At 36.2% G+C, this 17,547-nt stretch overlaps 1 protein-coding gene across 2 annotated transcripts in view; it reads left to right on the top strand.

Moving 5' to 3' along the window:
• The window catches only part of LOC109820585 (copper-transporting ATPase PAA1, chloroplastic), a 37,121-nt gene that overhangs the window by 10,383 nt on the left and 9,191 nt on the right, over positions 1 to 17,547 (top strand). For both annotated transcript variants that reach the window (XM_020386741.1, XM_020386742.1), the window contains 8 exons: positions 4,844 to 4,918; positions 6,071 to 6,351; positions 11,540 to 11,770; positions 12,792 to 12,890; positions 13,046 to 13,195; positions 13,569 to 13,712; positions 15,879 to 15,929; positions 16,020 to 16,189. In XM_020386741.1, the coding sequence (XP_020242330.1) occupies positions 4,844 to 4,918; positions 6,071 to 6,351; positions 11,540 to 11,770; positions 12,792 to 12,890; positions 13,046 to 13,195; positions 13,569 to 13,712; positions 15,879 to 15,929; positions 16,020 to 16,189 (1,201 nt within the window). The remainder of the gene's footprint in view (positions 1 to 4,843; positions 4,919 to 6,070; positions 6,352 to 11,539; positions 11,771 to 12,791; positions 12,891 to 13,045; positions 13,196 to 13,568; positions 13,713 to 15,878; positions 15,930 to 16,019; positions 16,190 to 17,547) is intronic.

The following is a 17,547-nucleotide window of genomic DNA, read 5'->3' on the forward strand; positions in this document are numbered from 1 at the left end:
GGGTAGATACTCACCGTTCTGCTAAAAAAATGATATGAGCTCAAAATTGTTTTTTCATTCACATGTTATGGGAATTACTACCTCTATAATATTTTATGTTTCTTTTCTTATGTAGCTCATAAATTGGAAGAATATTTCTCTTTGAATTAGATAACTAAACAGTCCTTTGGAATCATACTTCTGAACTGAGAATGGGCTAAAAAAAACCCAAGCCATGTCCAACGAGTTTCAAGAAATAGATGTTAAGTGTAATATAGAATTGTATGAGCGACCATTTTAAACTAGAACATGTATTGTATAATCTAGTACACATCTGAATAAATATATGCACATATTCAAGGAGTGTCCAAAGAGCTCTGGACACAGGTATGGTAAGCATCAAACATGGGTAAGGGAGCCTAGATAAGGTGGGGTAACTTAGTATTAGACTGAAATTTAATACCATAAAATCTTGCAAGATCTTTATTTTCACTTTGTATTGAGAAATAATTATTTAGTGAAATACTGGAAAGCTTTAAAAAGGTGATGCATAAAACCCTATAGCTTCTGCTGCCATTCTATGTGGTGAAGAGTTCACGGTGAATTTTGCAGCAGCTTTAGCTAATCTCTTTTTAGCTCATGACCAGAAACATTTAGAATTGGTAGGTGAGGACATGATGTTGGTTGAAATGCAAAAGGAAGCTTTACTTTTCTAGACTCATGGAAACTTCATTTATTCTCTTTTGCTAGCAAATTGTTGTCTATGGGGAATCTTCTCTACGGGCTCCTGATGTACTATAATTCTTCCTATACTACATGAATGAAAGGACCATGATTGATTTGACAGTATTCATGTTTATTCTTTACTTACTGTGCAAGTGAGTTGAAATAGGTTATGGTCTTCCTATTTAGGATATCTAATAATATTTCTCTAAATTCGTGGACTTAAACTTTGAAGGCTAACCTGGAATTTGCATAGATAATTAACTTTACATAATTTTGTGAAGTAAATACGATTAATTGATAAAATAAATTCAAAGTGTCCAGTAATTTGATAGCGCAAGTAGTTTTTATTGGCACGAAATGTCCTAAAACATTCTATAATCAGTTGCAGAAACTTTGCATCTAAGAATTGGTATAAGTGAGTGCATTCTTTGCGACCCCCTCTCCACATGACACACAGTCAACAAATACTTACACTCTCAGCAACACCACCAACGTCGACCCACAAAGTTACTGTGCACCTTCCCACATCCACAAATTATCAGTTAATATCTACAATGGGTGTGTTTGGTTCTAATGAGTGTTGTATTGGTATTCCAATCTGATAAGCCTTAAAGGTTTAGGTAAAGTTAATTAACAATGCTTAGTTATTCTATGCATTAAGCATATCCTATCTCGATCTACTGTATTTGTATTCGGCTTGGATTTTAAAAACTATTTGAGATGTTTAAATTCTCTGTAACTTATATTAGTACGTAGAACGAAAACTAACCTAAAATTTACAAGTAAAAAAGGCTTGTGAATAATAGACTTGTCTTATTATATCAGTTCATTGTATGGATATGGTAATCAAAGAAAATAACTTTAGTACCACTAAATTTGCATCTGATAGACTAGCTTCTCAAAACAAAAAGATTTGAAAGCTACAATTCGAAAGTAACAGATGGTATCAAAAATGCAAAATAGTTGTCCTAGTTTCATAAAAACTATTAGAAATGTTATCTAAAATGTTTAGGTATTAAAACTTTGTTGTTACTCAACTCTCATACATTGGTATCTCGGAATCTTAACTCTTTAGAGAGAAGCATTTTCTTAAAGGTTACCATTGGGTTATCATGGTCAATACCGACTACATCCGAGAAGCTTTTAAATGGAGGTTCAATATCCAAGCTAATACAATAACTTTAAATCTTTAATGGCTATGAAATAACCATCAAAGCCCAATTATTTGATTAAGACTTGGGTTGAGTTAGCGGGTCAGCAACCTTACTCCCACCTCATCTAAAAGTGGAATTAAATATGAGGAAAGAATAGCTGAACAGAGAGTTGGCTCTTCAAGAGTGCTGTTAAATTCACACAACAATTGGTCTCTAACTCAGCGGTTAAGACCACTAGTTGTTACCTTTGAGATACACAGAACTTATAGCCTGTTTGGATTTGTAGGGGGTGAAGGGAAGTTAAGGGAAACTGAGAGAAGGGAAGGGAAGGGAAGGGAAGGGAGTTCCCTTACCCTTGGTTACACCCCAATTTGGGGGGTAACAAATTTTATACTATTAGGGAGTGAACCAAGGGGAACTAGGGTGAATTAACTTCACCTCCTAAGTGTTCCCAAACAAGGTGAATGGAAGTGAATGATTCCCCTAACTTCCCTTCAATCCAAACAAGCCCTTAGTTTTAAAATGTTTCTGTACACATTTTGATAAATAATCACGAGCTCTTCATGAAAACAAGTTTAATTACCAAATATGTTGATAATTATATTGGAAAACAACAATTTTTTATTAATAGGAAAAAGTAACTTAATAGAAGAGAATATAAAAAGTTGCATGCACAAATAGCTACCACTTGTCACATTTATGCAACTAGTAGAAGTTATTTTATAATAAGAACTAGTTTTCACCTGTGCGATGTGCAGGACAAAATATGACAATAGTGCTGTATACGTAAAATAGAGAAAAAAGAAGGCACTTCATATTATATGTGGAGATTTACTATTAGAAGTAGGAAATATTTACATACTAAGAGAGATGGTTTATGTGAAAACAATTGCATATAGATATATCAAGGTGTCAAGATAGATGTCTTAGTTTGTAATTGATAAAAAAGGTAACGTAATGTTCCACCACTGTTTCCTCATGCATGAAGTTACTTGTTAATTAAAAATATATAGAACTTTAAGTGGCTAGGAGCTAGCCATTTATTTTAGTATGTAATAATATAGATAAATATGTAAAGAATAAAAGAAATATTTAAACAGTCATCTAAGATCTCTGATACCGTATGACCTTTTGTTAATTTTGAACTACCCTTTTAACTTTTCTTGAGCTGGAACAACTACAAATCTAATAATGTTCTGTTTTCTTATCCCATGTTCGGCCAGGAAGAGCTGAATTTTCTGCTTCAAAGGGCTTATTGTATAATCTTACATTTACGAGATCCATGACAATGTCAATAACTAAATTTGATAAACCTTCGGGCTGTGCTTGAGGGTCTTTGGCTAGTGGCCACTCAAACATCGTCCAACTTAATATTGATATAGTTTCTGGACTATTTAGTATATGGATCCTGATTGCTATGCCCTTTGATCAAGAAATTGACTTGCATATCAAATGGAGGTTAAGGGGTTAAGGGTATCGTAGCTTTGTCCTAGAAAACCGTCAGTTGCTCAAATCAGCTCTACATTGATTTTATATGTGCCTTAGATACAGGATTGAGGAAATGAGAGGTAACAGAACAAAAAAAAAGAGGGAGGGAGGGAGGGGACCTTGTCCAATTTACGATCAAGGTGAAATAGGCTGTTATCCTGACTAGGCATTTTACCCATTAAATTTCACCTGTCAGTTGTTGATCATAGGGTTAATTAGTCCCGTACAACACTGCCATATCGGAGTTACACCTTGATATAAATGGATTTGTTATGTGAGGCTTGAGGGATGCAGTGACACTGTTTGCCTATGCGGGAAGTTTCTGTGTCATATATGCTGTGCAATTCTCCTTATTTTTATATGATGAAATGTTGAATGTGATCTGAGGTTGTTCACAGTGCCAAACAGGAATGGAACATGTTAACTCAAAAAGCCTTCTTTAACCTTGAAGGACCAGCAAATTTTCAAACAGTCATCAACAAAAGTGTCTTGAAATGGGAATATTTATGATCTTTAAACTGCTGATCTTCTCCTTGATTTATATGCCAATTCCTTAATCCGAGGGCCATAAGATATTGTCACTTGAGACAACATCATTGACTCAGTTTAGTAAAATAGGTAATAGCAGGAATCAGAAGTGTGCAGATAGAGAAGAAATGTCAAACGAAAAGAGTAGTTCCATGAATTGTACGAGAGGCACAAGGATATAGAGTGATGAAAAGATAAGAAAAGAAAGGTTTCAGAAATTCATGTGAGATAAATCAAGCACGTAGACGTAGTTTGATTTTGAAATGAAGTTATTTTAGAAAAATTTGCTGGAAGTAGAATTGAATGGTTTGGATATTTTTATGATTATTTTATTTTATTAAAGGAGCCAATGATGGAAAAAGAATTTTAAATTCAACTTGAAGCATCAGGTGAAGTTTGTTGCTTTAGTTTCCTTAGGTGTGACTTGTTAAGAAATCACTTCCATTTAGTCTGGATTTCTGAGCAATATGACAATAATTTGATTAGCTGAATATATTCACTTAAATCACACAGATTTCCTCAGTTTGGTCTTGCTTTGACGTGGTGAATTATTTCAGTTTGCCATTATCCAATCATTTGCTCAAGAAAAATGTGGTTTGCTGTGGAAATCCACGTATTCATTTTGCCTTCAATAATGAAGTAATACACACATACTGTCATACAGCCTGACATGCTTGAGCACTGCAGTCCATTGGATGTTTGTACAGTAACTTGAAGCATAGAATAATAAAGTAATACACACATACTGTTATAAGTTTGACAATTGATACATTATACTATAATCAAGGTTCATTTTATAATCCTATATTAATATACAAGTTTTTGGCCTCATGCTTGCAGTCGCCAGTCACTGGCATACGAAATACTGACCATTGTAATTTGTTATTAAATGAGAACAATTTGTACATTATGCTAATACAATGTTGTCTTATCTCATATGGGTCCTAATAAGTGTTGGTTGCTTTTAGATTCTGCAAGAAAAAGCTTGTATGAAGTTTTTGAAAGGAAGACTGATGAAAAGCTCCAGCGCTTGAATGAAAGTGGTATGTTTCTTGGATTTTTCTTGTATGATCATTGAACCAATATCTTGCGTATGGGTTGTATTCTGTTTGATTACAAAACCAGTAATCGTTGCTTTGCTGCTTGTTAATTTTAGTGTCATTTGCTGGCAGCACGAGGTTGGTTACCCACTTTATCATTGAGTTCGCATAATAAGAGAAATATGGAATTCTTTGCAAGAACATGAGCAAGAACATGAGCAAGAACAGAAATAATGATAGCCAAACATATTTTTAGTATGATCTGCAATAAATCAGTTCTTTTTTGAGCTACAATTGTGTTATCATCTCATGCATTTATTGGATTCTGGTTAGAATCAGTAATCAATTAGTTTGCTTTGAATTACATTTATATTATAAGTTCATGCATTTATTTCTGTTCTAGGTAAATTTAGTATTATTGTTTTGTGGTAAAACTGCTAAAGCAAATGTAAATTTTGCGACGTCAGAAAATGGTTCACGAAAAATATGATGACATTGAAGTACAAGTTCTATCCCATTATTTCTAATATGATCTTGAGATGTCTCATCACTTTAAAGAAGTTTTACAATATAATTACATCTTGTGAAAATGAGATAGATGAACTCAGAGCATACATTGGTTCATATCATATATGCCCATTTGCAAGACTATATGATTGGTTCTTACTTAAGGACATCAGTGTTTTCATAGACCCAAAATGATTTACTTTGGTGTAGATGGACCATATTTGGGAAAGTATGGGCACAATTGAAGATGATGATCTTTGTAATTATGCTCTCTCTTTGTCCTTTATTCTCTTGTTTATTATGTCAGCTCAATTTTTGCAGTGTTCAAACAAAACCATATAAACTTGGCTTTGTGCTACCATCCAAAAAATGAGCGTCTTCTTCTAGTTGATTTTACGCTGAGCCTAGCTTGACTTCTTGTTGTCAGGGTTGTCTCCCAGCAAATTGACTGAGTAGCTGGTCGAATTTGAGAACCATAATTATTTTCCTAGTGAAACTCATCTAGTGGATAGTTTTTGTTCTATACTTTGGATTAATCAAGAATGTACTCCTTGTCGAATACTTCTGAATTTTAGTTGCTTTGGTTCATTATGAATGGTTCTTTATTCCGATCTAATCTGATAAAATTAGCTTTTGTGCACCCTCCAGGTAGAGAACTTGCTGTGTCATGGGCATTATGTGCAGTCTGCCTGCTGGGACATGCTTCTCATTTTTTCGGAGCAAATGTCCCACCATGGATCCATGCTCTCCATTCTACAGGATTTCATTTATCACTCTCTATATTTGCGTTCATCGGACCAGGGCGCAAACTCATTATTGATGGATTAAAAAGTTTGTTCAAGGGTTCGCCAAACATGAATACCTTAGTTGGCTTAGGTGCTATATCATCCTTTGCTGTCAGCTCCATAGCAGCTTTCATTCCCAAACTGGTATATGTCATTTCTTACTTCTGAAATACATATATTTCTCACGTTGGCTTTCATTCCCGAACTGGTATATGTCATTCCTTACTTCTGAAATACATATATTCCTTATGTTGTTAAATACCTGCACTCTGGGTGGATACTGCTGATTATATCTTTGGTCCTTGTGGAATGCTAATAGGAAGAATTGTATGCACGCCACTGATATTACTATTGTGACCAGATTGAAACTTTTAGATACAAAAGCTGTAAATTAGAAAAACTGTCATGCCTTTCTTCACAGTGATATATGGATGAAGCTTATGGGAAAGTTAACTTAGAATAGCAAATAGTTCTATGTAAATAAGATTTACCGCCGTAAATATAATGTTGTATGGTAAAGAACCATGCTGAAAATAATGTTACACAAAACAAAGTCAGTTGATAGTGTGCAAACATGCGACAAATCTAGTATCTTTTATCCCAAAGACATGTCAGGGATCTTTAGATGCAACCTTCTCAGGTGACTGCAAAAGATGCGACTTATAAGACTAATGCTACTTATAGCTAACGATAGTACTATTATTATTGCCTATTCTGTATGTCCTCTCTAACTCAAGGAGACATACTGATGCAGGACGTTGGAATAAGAATATAAGGTCCAAAGTACTAAATGCAATCAGACAAGCATGATAATGCAATCAAACTAACTAGATAACTCCTAAGATCCCTAAACTGTATAAATGCTCTAGATAAGGTTCTAAAGATGATCTAGGAAATAATATGCAATCTACATGCTGTGATGCTAAAACATGCAAGACACGTAGGGAATTGCCAGCAACTAATGATCAAGCATAAAACTATGCAGAAAGAAATAACTACTTCAAAATTCAGTAACCAGTTTCAGAGATTAGTGAAGTTTATAAGTCAGGGCAAGACTTACTGCCTGTTTCCTCAAGCCATACAAACCATTAGATTGAAAGCTTCTTTTAATGCAGTCAATGGAGTTCTGTTGGATCAGGAAGGTTTTGGACTGAATCATGATGTTGGATGGCTGGATCTTTGGTTCGACTAGTTTTGATGGCTGTTTCGAAGAGTTCAGGGGCTGTTCAGTCGCTTTTTGTTTCGGTTGGGCAGGGGCTGGAAGTCATTGAAGGCTGTGGAGTGGTGTCCTCTAGTTCTAGGAGATGAATGGTTGCCTGTTTTGTCTTGGGGTGATGAGGGATTAACTTGCTCCAGAGCTGGATTTATGGTGCAAGTTTCATGGAATTTGGACAGTGGTTAGTTAGATCAGAGATTGGGGTTCAAGGGCTGTTAATGAGGGTTGTTTTGAAGTCTTAGCCAACTGCGTGGGTGGTGTTGGAGATAGAAGAGGGTGTTATTGGTTTTTATTATGATTTTGGAATTCAATGGACTATTGACAATTAAGGCTTGGTTTTGGTCAGTTGCTTTGAGATGAGTTGCTTCGGGAAGCTTGGCGGCAGAAAGAGAAGAGAGGGTATGGCCACAGGATTTTGGTTAGGATTTGATCTCCGACAATCAAAAAACATGTGCACTCATGGCTGGGCTTTGCACTAGGATGTGGTCTCAGACTATGAAGCACGGACACGGCGACACGGACACGACACGGACACGGACACAACAAAACCCAAAAAAATAGGATATGGCGACACGGCTAGATTTTTTAAATAATAATATTATTATATATAGATCAATATTGAATTAAATTCCTATTACATTTTCATATTTTTGTTATGTAAAGTGGATATTATAAATTAGGTCCACGCAAAATTGATTACCAATTAGAACTTTTCCAATACCTCCAAAATAAATTAGAGGAACCGCACAACTTCCCATATATACGAAAACCGACGCACAGTAATAGCCCCAGAGTTCCTGAGCAAAACTTCAACCTTTATTAATTACACATTACACAAATCTACAAAAATCCAACCTGACACTGGGTACTTGTCTCAACCTCGCTGGTTCCAGCTCATCAACCTTTATTAATCACACATTACACAAATCTATAAAAATCCAACTCAAAGCATCCAGATCTTGCACGTGTCCACCTTCATCTGTCCTCAAAGAGTACTAAAGTCCCAACGCAAAGCCCACTTGTTCATAAAACACAAAGTCCACCAAAATATACAAAGCTCCATTTTATCCCCACTTTCAAGTCCGCTCTCCCACTTGAAAAAACCCAGGCGAAGAAAAAAAAAAAGAAAAAGCAAAATAAATCGAAAAAGAGAAGCAAAGATCTGAAGCTCACCACCGGCTCTATGGATTCCCTGATCTATGGCAGCGCTAAAGCTATCCTCATCGCTGCGGCCATCTTCTTCGTCTCCGCCACGTCAGCATTGTTCTAAGGTAGGCCTTGCTGTTGTCATCCGCCCCGACGACGTCGTCAGGCCCGGCAGCGTCATCCACGGCATCGAGCGGATGCTGATCCCTAGAGCCAATCTTGAGAGAGATGAAGGGATTGTGGCTGGTGGCATCGGGACCCTGGTAACTGAAGAAATTAGGGTTTGGGTTTCGGGTTTTTCTTTTTTGTTCGCGAATCTCAGCCGTGTCGGGAATGAGTTGGGGGCGTGTCGAAGCGTTGACCTGCGTCGGTGGTGTTGACCGCTTGTCCGACACGTGTCGAACATGTGTCCGCATCGGACACGGACTCGGGGCCCAGTTTCGCGTGTCGGTGCTTCATAGGTCTCAGACAATGATAAATCACATTCACTCATTAAAAATATCATCGCTCTCTAATCTCAAATATGAAAAATACAAAACTAGTTGTAGACTCCAAGAGGTCCAAGTACAAATAGGATTCCAAGTACAAATAGGATTCAAAGAGATTCAAGCCCAATTAACAAAGCTAATACAAATAGATTCAACTATTGTGAAAGATGACTCCACAAAGCAAAAAAAAAACATGATTTAGCTAAAAATAAATCAAATAGGCTTTCTCCGAGACCCTCTGAATAGGTCTTGAAGTCCTGACTCCATCACATTCCCACTCTAACTAATTGATTTTTTTCTTTGCTTAGGGGACCAAGTATATTTCAAACATGATAAGAATTGTTACTTCAGGGGTTTGCATGTGCTACCTTATTAGGAAGCATGTGCTACCATAATAGAGTTTTGCCTCTAGTTAGGAAAAATGCTTTCGCCTATCTAAACATGTTCTAACATGCGACCGTCAAATTGACTGGTTAAAAGTGAAAAGCTTAATACCTTGTTTGAGGCTTCCTTCCATCCTCCTTTACCTCATTTTATTTAAAAGAAAACAAACTATTATTTTCTGTCTCTTCTCTTCCCTCCCCATCCCTATCCTGAGACTTCCCTGCCCACCTCTCCCCCCTTATGTGTATGTGTTTCTCTGTCCAATTTTGTAACGAAGGAAGATAGTTATGTATTAATGTGTGCAAATTTTCAGCAAATTAAATGTGCTTATACTTGATATTAAAGATATCAAAAGAATGTGACTTCATACTAAGGTAAACACAGTATGGGAGTATGGGGTTTTTATTTATTAAGCAGGCTGCCAAAGCTAGGTGCATGTCGAGGCGCCTAGGGGAAATAGTGGCAATGTAGGGGCCGTTGCCAATGAGACATACTAAAATAAATAAAGTAGATAAATTAAAATAAAAGTAGAAAAATAAAAGAAAAATGTACCTCAATAAATGAAATTGCGGGTGTTTAGCGGTGGGGATTCAGGGTTTGGGGAGTGGGAAGGGAGGGGAGGCGAAGTAGGGGAGACTGGACCACAAATTTAGGGGGTTGGGTGGGGTTGGGGAGGTCATGTTACGGTGGGTTTGGATCCAAAAGATTTAAGAATGTTGCTTGTTGGTAGGATTGCATCCAGTTGACTTGAGAATGCAGAATATTACCTTGCATCCAATAGTAGCTGGGTTCTCACATTTAAATAATCAACTTGGGAATGAAATGTGTAGAGAGTGGAAGCACTTTCCCAAATAACATGTATACATGTGTCTTTTCTATGTATATCGTTGTATATAAAGTTGCTTTATGTTGAATTTTATTGATTGACTACTATTTGAAGACACTTAATGGTGACTAGCTTAATATTACATGTGTTTGTGTATTATCAAGATTTTTGTCTCCTTGAACGTATGATGGTGATCACCTAAGTTACATAGGGACAAGTATGTGCCTCAGCACCTGTATGCAACCTGAAACAACATGGACAAATGGTTAATTTTCCAGCCCATTTGAACCCCCCGGTAACTTAGAGAAAGGGCTAATGTGGTATCGGGATTTAAAAATGAGATATTTTTGAACTGTGATAACCCAAAGCCCATAACTTATGATATTGGTTTGAACCATCATTGTCTGGTTTTGGTGACCTGTAAAAGTTCACATAATACCTTTTACTCTAGAGATTTCTTTACTTTCACTCTACAGTGGTAGTGTGATCTGGGACCCTTCTGAAGGAAAGACTTAAAGTGGGATGATAATGGTTATCAATATCGAAAGTGTGAGATTATACTTTCATTCTTATCCATACATACTTGGATACTTTCTGAAACAGAACTCCTGTTCTCAGGTGAACTAGTCTTCTGTTACTCATTTAGTCCTCCAAGCTCCACCTATATTGATCGACTTCTTCTAGGTGGCCTTTTTAACCTATGAGAGGGACATAGTTGGATGGTTTATTGGGAACTAATTCAGCAGTTTATTTATTCTAATTTATTTTTTGGATAAGGTTATTCTGGTAACTTATGGTGGCATGGAGTTGCTTCGTTTTGCGACTTTTGTGTCCTTTTGGGCCATATTGGTCAACCTTTTTCTTTCATCTTTGATTTAGTGCTGCATGACATTTGGTTGTTTGGGAAAATAGTTTTATGGGATGGCTTCTGCAGGTTGTTATATGGCCTTATGTAAACCATGAATATTTCGTTTTCATAGTAAGCAACTGTACATATCACTGATATAAGATACTCAATTTTATCATCAGTTTATTAATTATTAATATATTTATTTTCTATTGATTATAGGTTCTTAAATCACTTTTTTGTATTACAGTAATACTTGCTACATTCGGTGTCTGTCATCTTAGTATAATGATTTAGGAAACACTTTAGGAATTGATTATTGTACATTTTCTTTTCATTCTTGCGTTAATTTAGATTGTCACAAATATATAAATTGCATTTCCTTTATGACATGGACCTATATTTCGTGATCAATATTAATGCAGGGATGGAGAATGTTCTTTGAAGAACCAATTATGTTAATAGCATTTGTCCTGTTAGGGAAGAACCTCGAACAAAGAGCGAAGTTAAAAGCTAGCAGTGACATGACTGGTCTTCTGAATATTCTTCCAGCAAAAGCGCGCCTTGCAGTTAATAATGACACAGAATCAGCCTCACTTGTTGAAGTTCCATGCAGCAGTCTCGCAGTTGGAGACTTCATTGTCGTGTTACCAGGAGTGAGTAAACTTGTCATTTAATATCATCATTGAGTCTTTTGCTCAGTGCACAATCTTTTAAATTTTTCTGTCATTTGCAGTAAGAGAAAGTCTGTTATCATAATGAACTTTTGATTCCTTTGTCAGAATTTCCACCCCCTTTGGCTCCTTTTCTTATTGATCTTTGCAGCACATAGACAAGGACCTCACTTCTCGGCTATTTCATTTTTTTGAAAATGTCCATACTGCATTGCTTGACCATCCATTGCTTTGACCTTAGTTAAAACCCGGATTCCTCTGCTGTCACTGACTACAAATTTCTTCTTTCACAAATCATCTTGCTCAACATCCTTTCACTTGGATAGACCTTCTATTTTACAACTTTTGAATCCATACATGTGGGAGCACTTCTTAACTTCATCCCTCCCAGGTATTAATCCAGCCAGACAAGGACAACCTGGGAATTTTCCTTGTTTGGGAGATCCATTTGCAAAGTCAGGCCTCATTGTGAACATAGTTTGGAACCCAACTTAAAGTTGGATTGGGTACCCAATCTGCAGCATGTAAACTGAATCCTGGGCTGAACCAGAACAAAGTCATATCCACAGGTCACCTAACCCATCCCAATCTTTGATGTCATTTGTGTGTGAAGTTATAGTTTACCTGGGCCTGGTAAAATAGCCCAACATGGTCTGCTCACCATAATTGCATCTTGCTTCCTATCTTCCCATTAGATTGTTGTACCTTTCAAGCATGGATGAACATTATGCAAACAATTTCCACGTTGTGTCCATTTTGATTGACTACAAGCTACTTAGGATCTGTAGAGTGAACCGTTAATTGTTATAAGGTTAGTTCTTATTTTGAAGAGTCTTAATTTATTTGTTCAGTGCCTCTATGCTTCACAATATAGCCCTTTGTCCACCTCTTTTAATCATGGAAATAGGTTTCTTCCTACTATAAATTCCTCTTGAGTAACCCCATATATTTGATGTTGTTTACCTTATTTCATTTGTTTTTATACTGCCTCTTAACCATCTAGGATCGTGTTCCAGCGGATGGAGTTGTCAAAGCTGGACGAAGCACTGTTGATGAGTCAAGTTTCACTGGGGAACCTATGCCAGTGACAAAATTACCCGGGGTATGTCTTTCATTGTATTTACTGTGCTTCCATTTTATCTCCTTGGATGGTTCACTTTTTTTGAAGTTTCTCCAGAATTTGCTGAAAGCCTGACCCTATGAGTTGGTCTTTTGTGTATGTGATCTTTCAGTCTAATGCTTTAATATTCTTGACAGACTGAAGTTACTGCTGGAAGCATCAACTTAAATGGTACGCTAACCGTAGAAGTGAGAAGACCTGGTGGAGAAACCGTTATGGGAGATATAGTTCGGTTAGTGGAAGAAGCACAGACACGGGAAGTGCCTGTACAAAGGCTGGCTGACAAGGTATTTATATCTCATGTTTCTTACTCTCTTTCTTTAGTATTTCTTTCTTTATTGTCCTTCTGTGAGGTTCAGTTTCTATCTAGATATTATTGATCTGCATAAAGGCAGGGTAAGGTTACTCTTCATAGAGGGAGGGGGTGGGTGGAGGTCTTTTCAGTAGAAATTAATAAGTTGTAGTTGAACTGATATGTAGTTAGACTCATTAAAGCATAGTTAATCTGTCTTCACTGGTTTATTATGTGCAACTTTGGTTTTAATAGGTCTCTGCTTTGAAGTCTAAAGTTGGACATGTACATAGTTTATTTGTTTAAGATGCTTCCTTATATTAGCATAACTGGTTCCATGAAGTATACATGGTGTTTTATGACAATAGGTTGCTGGTCATTTTACTTATGGTGTCATGGCAATCTCTGCTGCAACATTCATGTTTTGGAATACTTTTGGTTCACAACTTGTACCACCTGCTATTCAAGGAAGTCCAATTTCATTGGCGTTGCAGCTTTCTTGCAGTGTTCTGGTAAGTTATTTTTATGCAGCCTCGTCGTTTTCCTGGTGTTTTTTTTATCATTTTCTGGTCAAATTATCCTCATAATATGGATTTGATAAGCTTGTCAATAGGAGGTTTCTTAGCTCACTGATCTCAGTGTAAATTAGTGGCTTTGCTTAGTAACTGAGTTATCCCTCTTGCTTCTCAGTTATGTTTTGTTGAAATTCAATGATAGAGGGACCATCGCTGCTTTGGATTCTATTCTTGATCGCAGTTATTTTGGTTCAGATATATTCAATAACCTTCTTCATACTTTGCTTAATAACACAGTTATATATCCCAGTCAGATAGGCTATCAGCCTGCAATGGAGAAAATTGTCTCCATAGTACTTTTCCAGACACCTGAAGTATAATACAACGCTTTATTATTTCTGGGATGCTGAATCAAAGAGATGCATGGGTAGATTCTGTGTTGGTGACTCATATATACTTGGGAACAATGTAGACAAACTCTTCTGCCCCAATTTTTGTTCAGAATAAGAATATTCCATAGTAATGTCCACGTTCTTTACACAGTTGAGGAAGTAGGAATAGGCCTTCATTACAGAGACCTAGATTTCTTGTCGACCATGCTAAGCTGCACTCTGATGGATAGCACCATTTTAAATAATTTTTTTCAAATAGCTGTATTGCGGATCAGATGTTAAAGAAATAATATTTCTTATATATTCTGGAAGATTTGAGGATTATCTTATTCTTGTTTTCTAGAAGTAGTTGTTTAGCTTGGAAGTTTTATTTTGTGTTGGAGTTCTATTCTAGTTACTAAGCTGGTAGGTAAAGGTTAAAATTGCCTCCAATGCTCAAAGATAGTTCAGTTTTTTAATTGATAGTTGATTGCAACTTGGATTTCTCATCTAAAACTCTCTCTATCCGTGCCCAAAACACCCAACCACACACATACACATCAACCTTCGTCCCTTCCAATTGTTATCTCCTCTTTGTTTTTTTTCCCTCTCTCCTCCCCATGCTGCTAAGGTGTGGTAAAAATGTGTATTTTAATTTTTTTTGTTGGAGAGAGGCAAGCAGGTACACGGGCTTGTTTAGACAGGGGTTGATGTAAAAGATGGAAAAGGTGGATAATTCATGAATTTTCATTTTGATTGTAATATATCGAAAAAATAATGTTCACCTCCGGCAAAGCCAATGCAATATTGCTTCATATAAAAGCAATTTGCTTTCTTTGAGAGGATGTAGTTTACGTAACGGCCATTTTAATACATCTAGCAGCGCAGTGCAGATAATCTTCCAGCTCAGTGTCAATCTTGGTCTTGCTTCACTTCCGAAGCCTTGTCTACGCCAAATTATAGATTATCTCATTATTACTTCTTAATTTCTTGCTTGGGTATGCTTTCAGTCTGTATAAGGTGTATAAATCTAGGGCAGGAGGTTATAATTGGTGAAATTTCAGTATTTCTAGTATAACTCAATAAGAGTAGGTGTGCTTCTTCTATCTCTGTTTTACATGTAACTCCTGAAATACTTTCAATTTCCTGCACATAATGTTTACTTCAAATGGAGTTCAGATGACCAGCCATACTCCTGTACAGGTCAAGGCAGGTTAATTTAGTAATTCTGATTAATTATTTTACACTCAGCAAGTTTTTGACCTTAAATCAATAATATTATTGATGTTGTATTAATTAAAAATGAAAACCCTTAGATGTCAGAAATGACTAATGATTTACAGTTAATAAATATTTGTTTTTTGCTTATTTTGGATCACAATCTGCATCATACAAATGGATCATGCAACCCAACATTGTTTTTTGATTCGGATAGAGAAAGTTAATTGCTATTATAATTGATGAAGTACAGTTCCTCCATGAATACATTGTTTGTTAGAACAAGAAGGAAAAAGGAATGTGAATGCAAAAAAATCTTAGAGCACTCACAGGGAAATGAGGTAATTCCAGGTGAGGTAATTCCTGGTGGAAAAGAAGTTGGCACTCGACATTATCCGTCAAACAGTTACCAATTACCATAGGTCAGTCAGATCACTAATGACTCGACCGGTTTCCAGAATTCCCCCCCAAAAATCCACCTTTTGTGGGTCACTCTTTCTGACAGCCTTGGTATTTTTGAGATTTTTGCCCTTTCTTTTCTGCTGACTATTTCCACTGGCATCCTTGAGTGCAGGTTGTTGCATGTCCATGTGCACTTGGGCTGGCCACTCCTACTGCCGTGCTGGTATCAATCAAGCTTCTAACTAAAATTATTCTAGAGAAGTCCTCTTTACTACTGTTTATCTTGATTTCATTCAACTTAATTTGATGCCAGGTTGGAACCTCGTTAGGGGCAACCAGAGGTCTACTCTTACGTGGTGGGAATGTCTTAGAGAAATTTGCAGGAGTTGACACAATAGTATTTGACAAGACAGGAACTTTGACAATTGGAAGGCCGGTAGTAACTAAAATTATGGTTTCTAAAAGCGAAAATCAAGATTCAAAGTTAAGTGGAAAACATGCTATTTACTCCAGTTAATATTTGAGACTAACTATCTTTTGTTTATTCATAAAGATGTTCACTTCTATGCAAAATAATTATAAATGTGATTGGTGGACACATACATGGTGTATCAGACATCAAAGTTGGCCAATACTGTACATTAAAATGCAGTTACATGCTTGCATTCACATGTACACATTTATATATGCTTGTTTTCATTTGTAAATGGAAAAATCCAAAAACATAATATAAACAGACACTTTACACTATTTCATTTTCTGGTAGTGTTATATGTGGGTTTTTTTGACTAGTTAACATCTATTCATAGTAGAGGTCTTGTTGTTTTAGACAGAGTCTGTGAGATATATAATATTAGCACTGAATTTGAAGTTTAATATTAGGATTAAGTCTGGGACAAATCCATAAACAACAAGGTTTTAAATATCGGATAACAGGAAAATGTCGGATGGCCGAAATTCATATCAGATTACGGATATCATGGAAATATCGTGTATATGTGGGAAATATCGGAACTCCATAACGGATGTTTGTATATATAGTATAATGCACTAAAATGTGATCTTGAGGAACTTAATAATATCTAAGCATGCAAATTGTAAATAATATATGTTTAAGATAACTAATCAACCTTGTAAAACAATAAAAAGTGTAAATCACATGTTGCAACATTCGTCTGATTTTTTAGGCCAAAATGTCATTTTGTATGATGGGAAAATCATGATATCTCGCCCAAAAATTGCCAAATGTGGTATATTGTTTTGTCATAAGCCATATAAAAGGATATATCGGTCAACATATTAGCTGATATATCAGCCATATTAGGGATATATCGCCCAAAATAGTCAAAAACCTGTAAAGGATATTTAGAAACTATATCGGTTGCAACAAGCCCTATAAAAGGAAATGTCGGGGGATATATCGTGTCATGTCGAGGATATTTAAAACAATGGTAAACAATTGTTTCATAAGTTCGCCTATGAGTACTTTATCATTACTTTTAAAATTCTAGTTCAACTAAATGACTACATGACTACTAGCGTCCTGGAGAAAGCTTCGTCCCACATTATGTTTATTGGCTCAGGAAAGTACTTGAACTATGAAACTTACAGTAGCTACAGTTATAGAACAGTGATATTATTGTTGAAAGGTTTAAAAGAGGTCATAGAAGCTGCAGATCGACTGCATAGAAGTTTTTGTTGACATTCTATGGTCAAGCATACGTACCTAAATATATTCTTCCTTGATGTCAAACGTTTTCAAAACGTAATAATGACCATGCCTTATCTTTATTTTTTATTTTTCATTTGGAAGTACATGGAAGTTCTGGTCCATTGGGCCA

Source organism: Asparagus officinalis, chromosome 8, assembly GCF_001876935.1.
Source record: "Asparagus officinalis chromosome 8, Aspof.V1, whole genome shotgun sequence".
Taxonomy (NCBI): Eukaryota; Viridiplantae; Streptophyta; class Magnoliopsida; order Asparagales; family Asparagaceae; genus Asparagus; species Asparagus officinalis.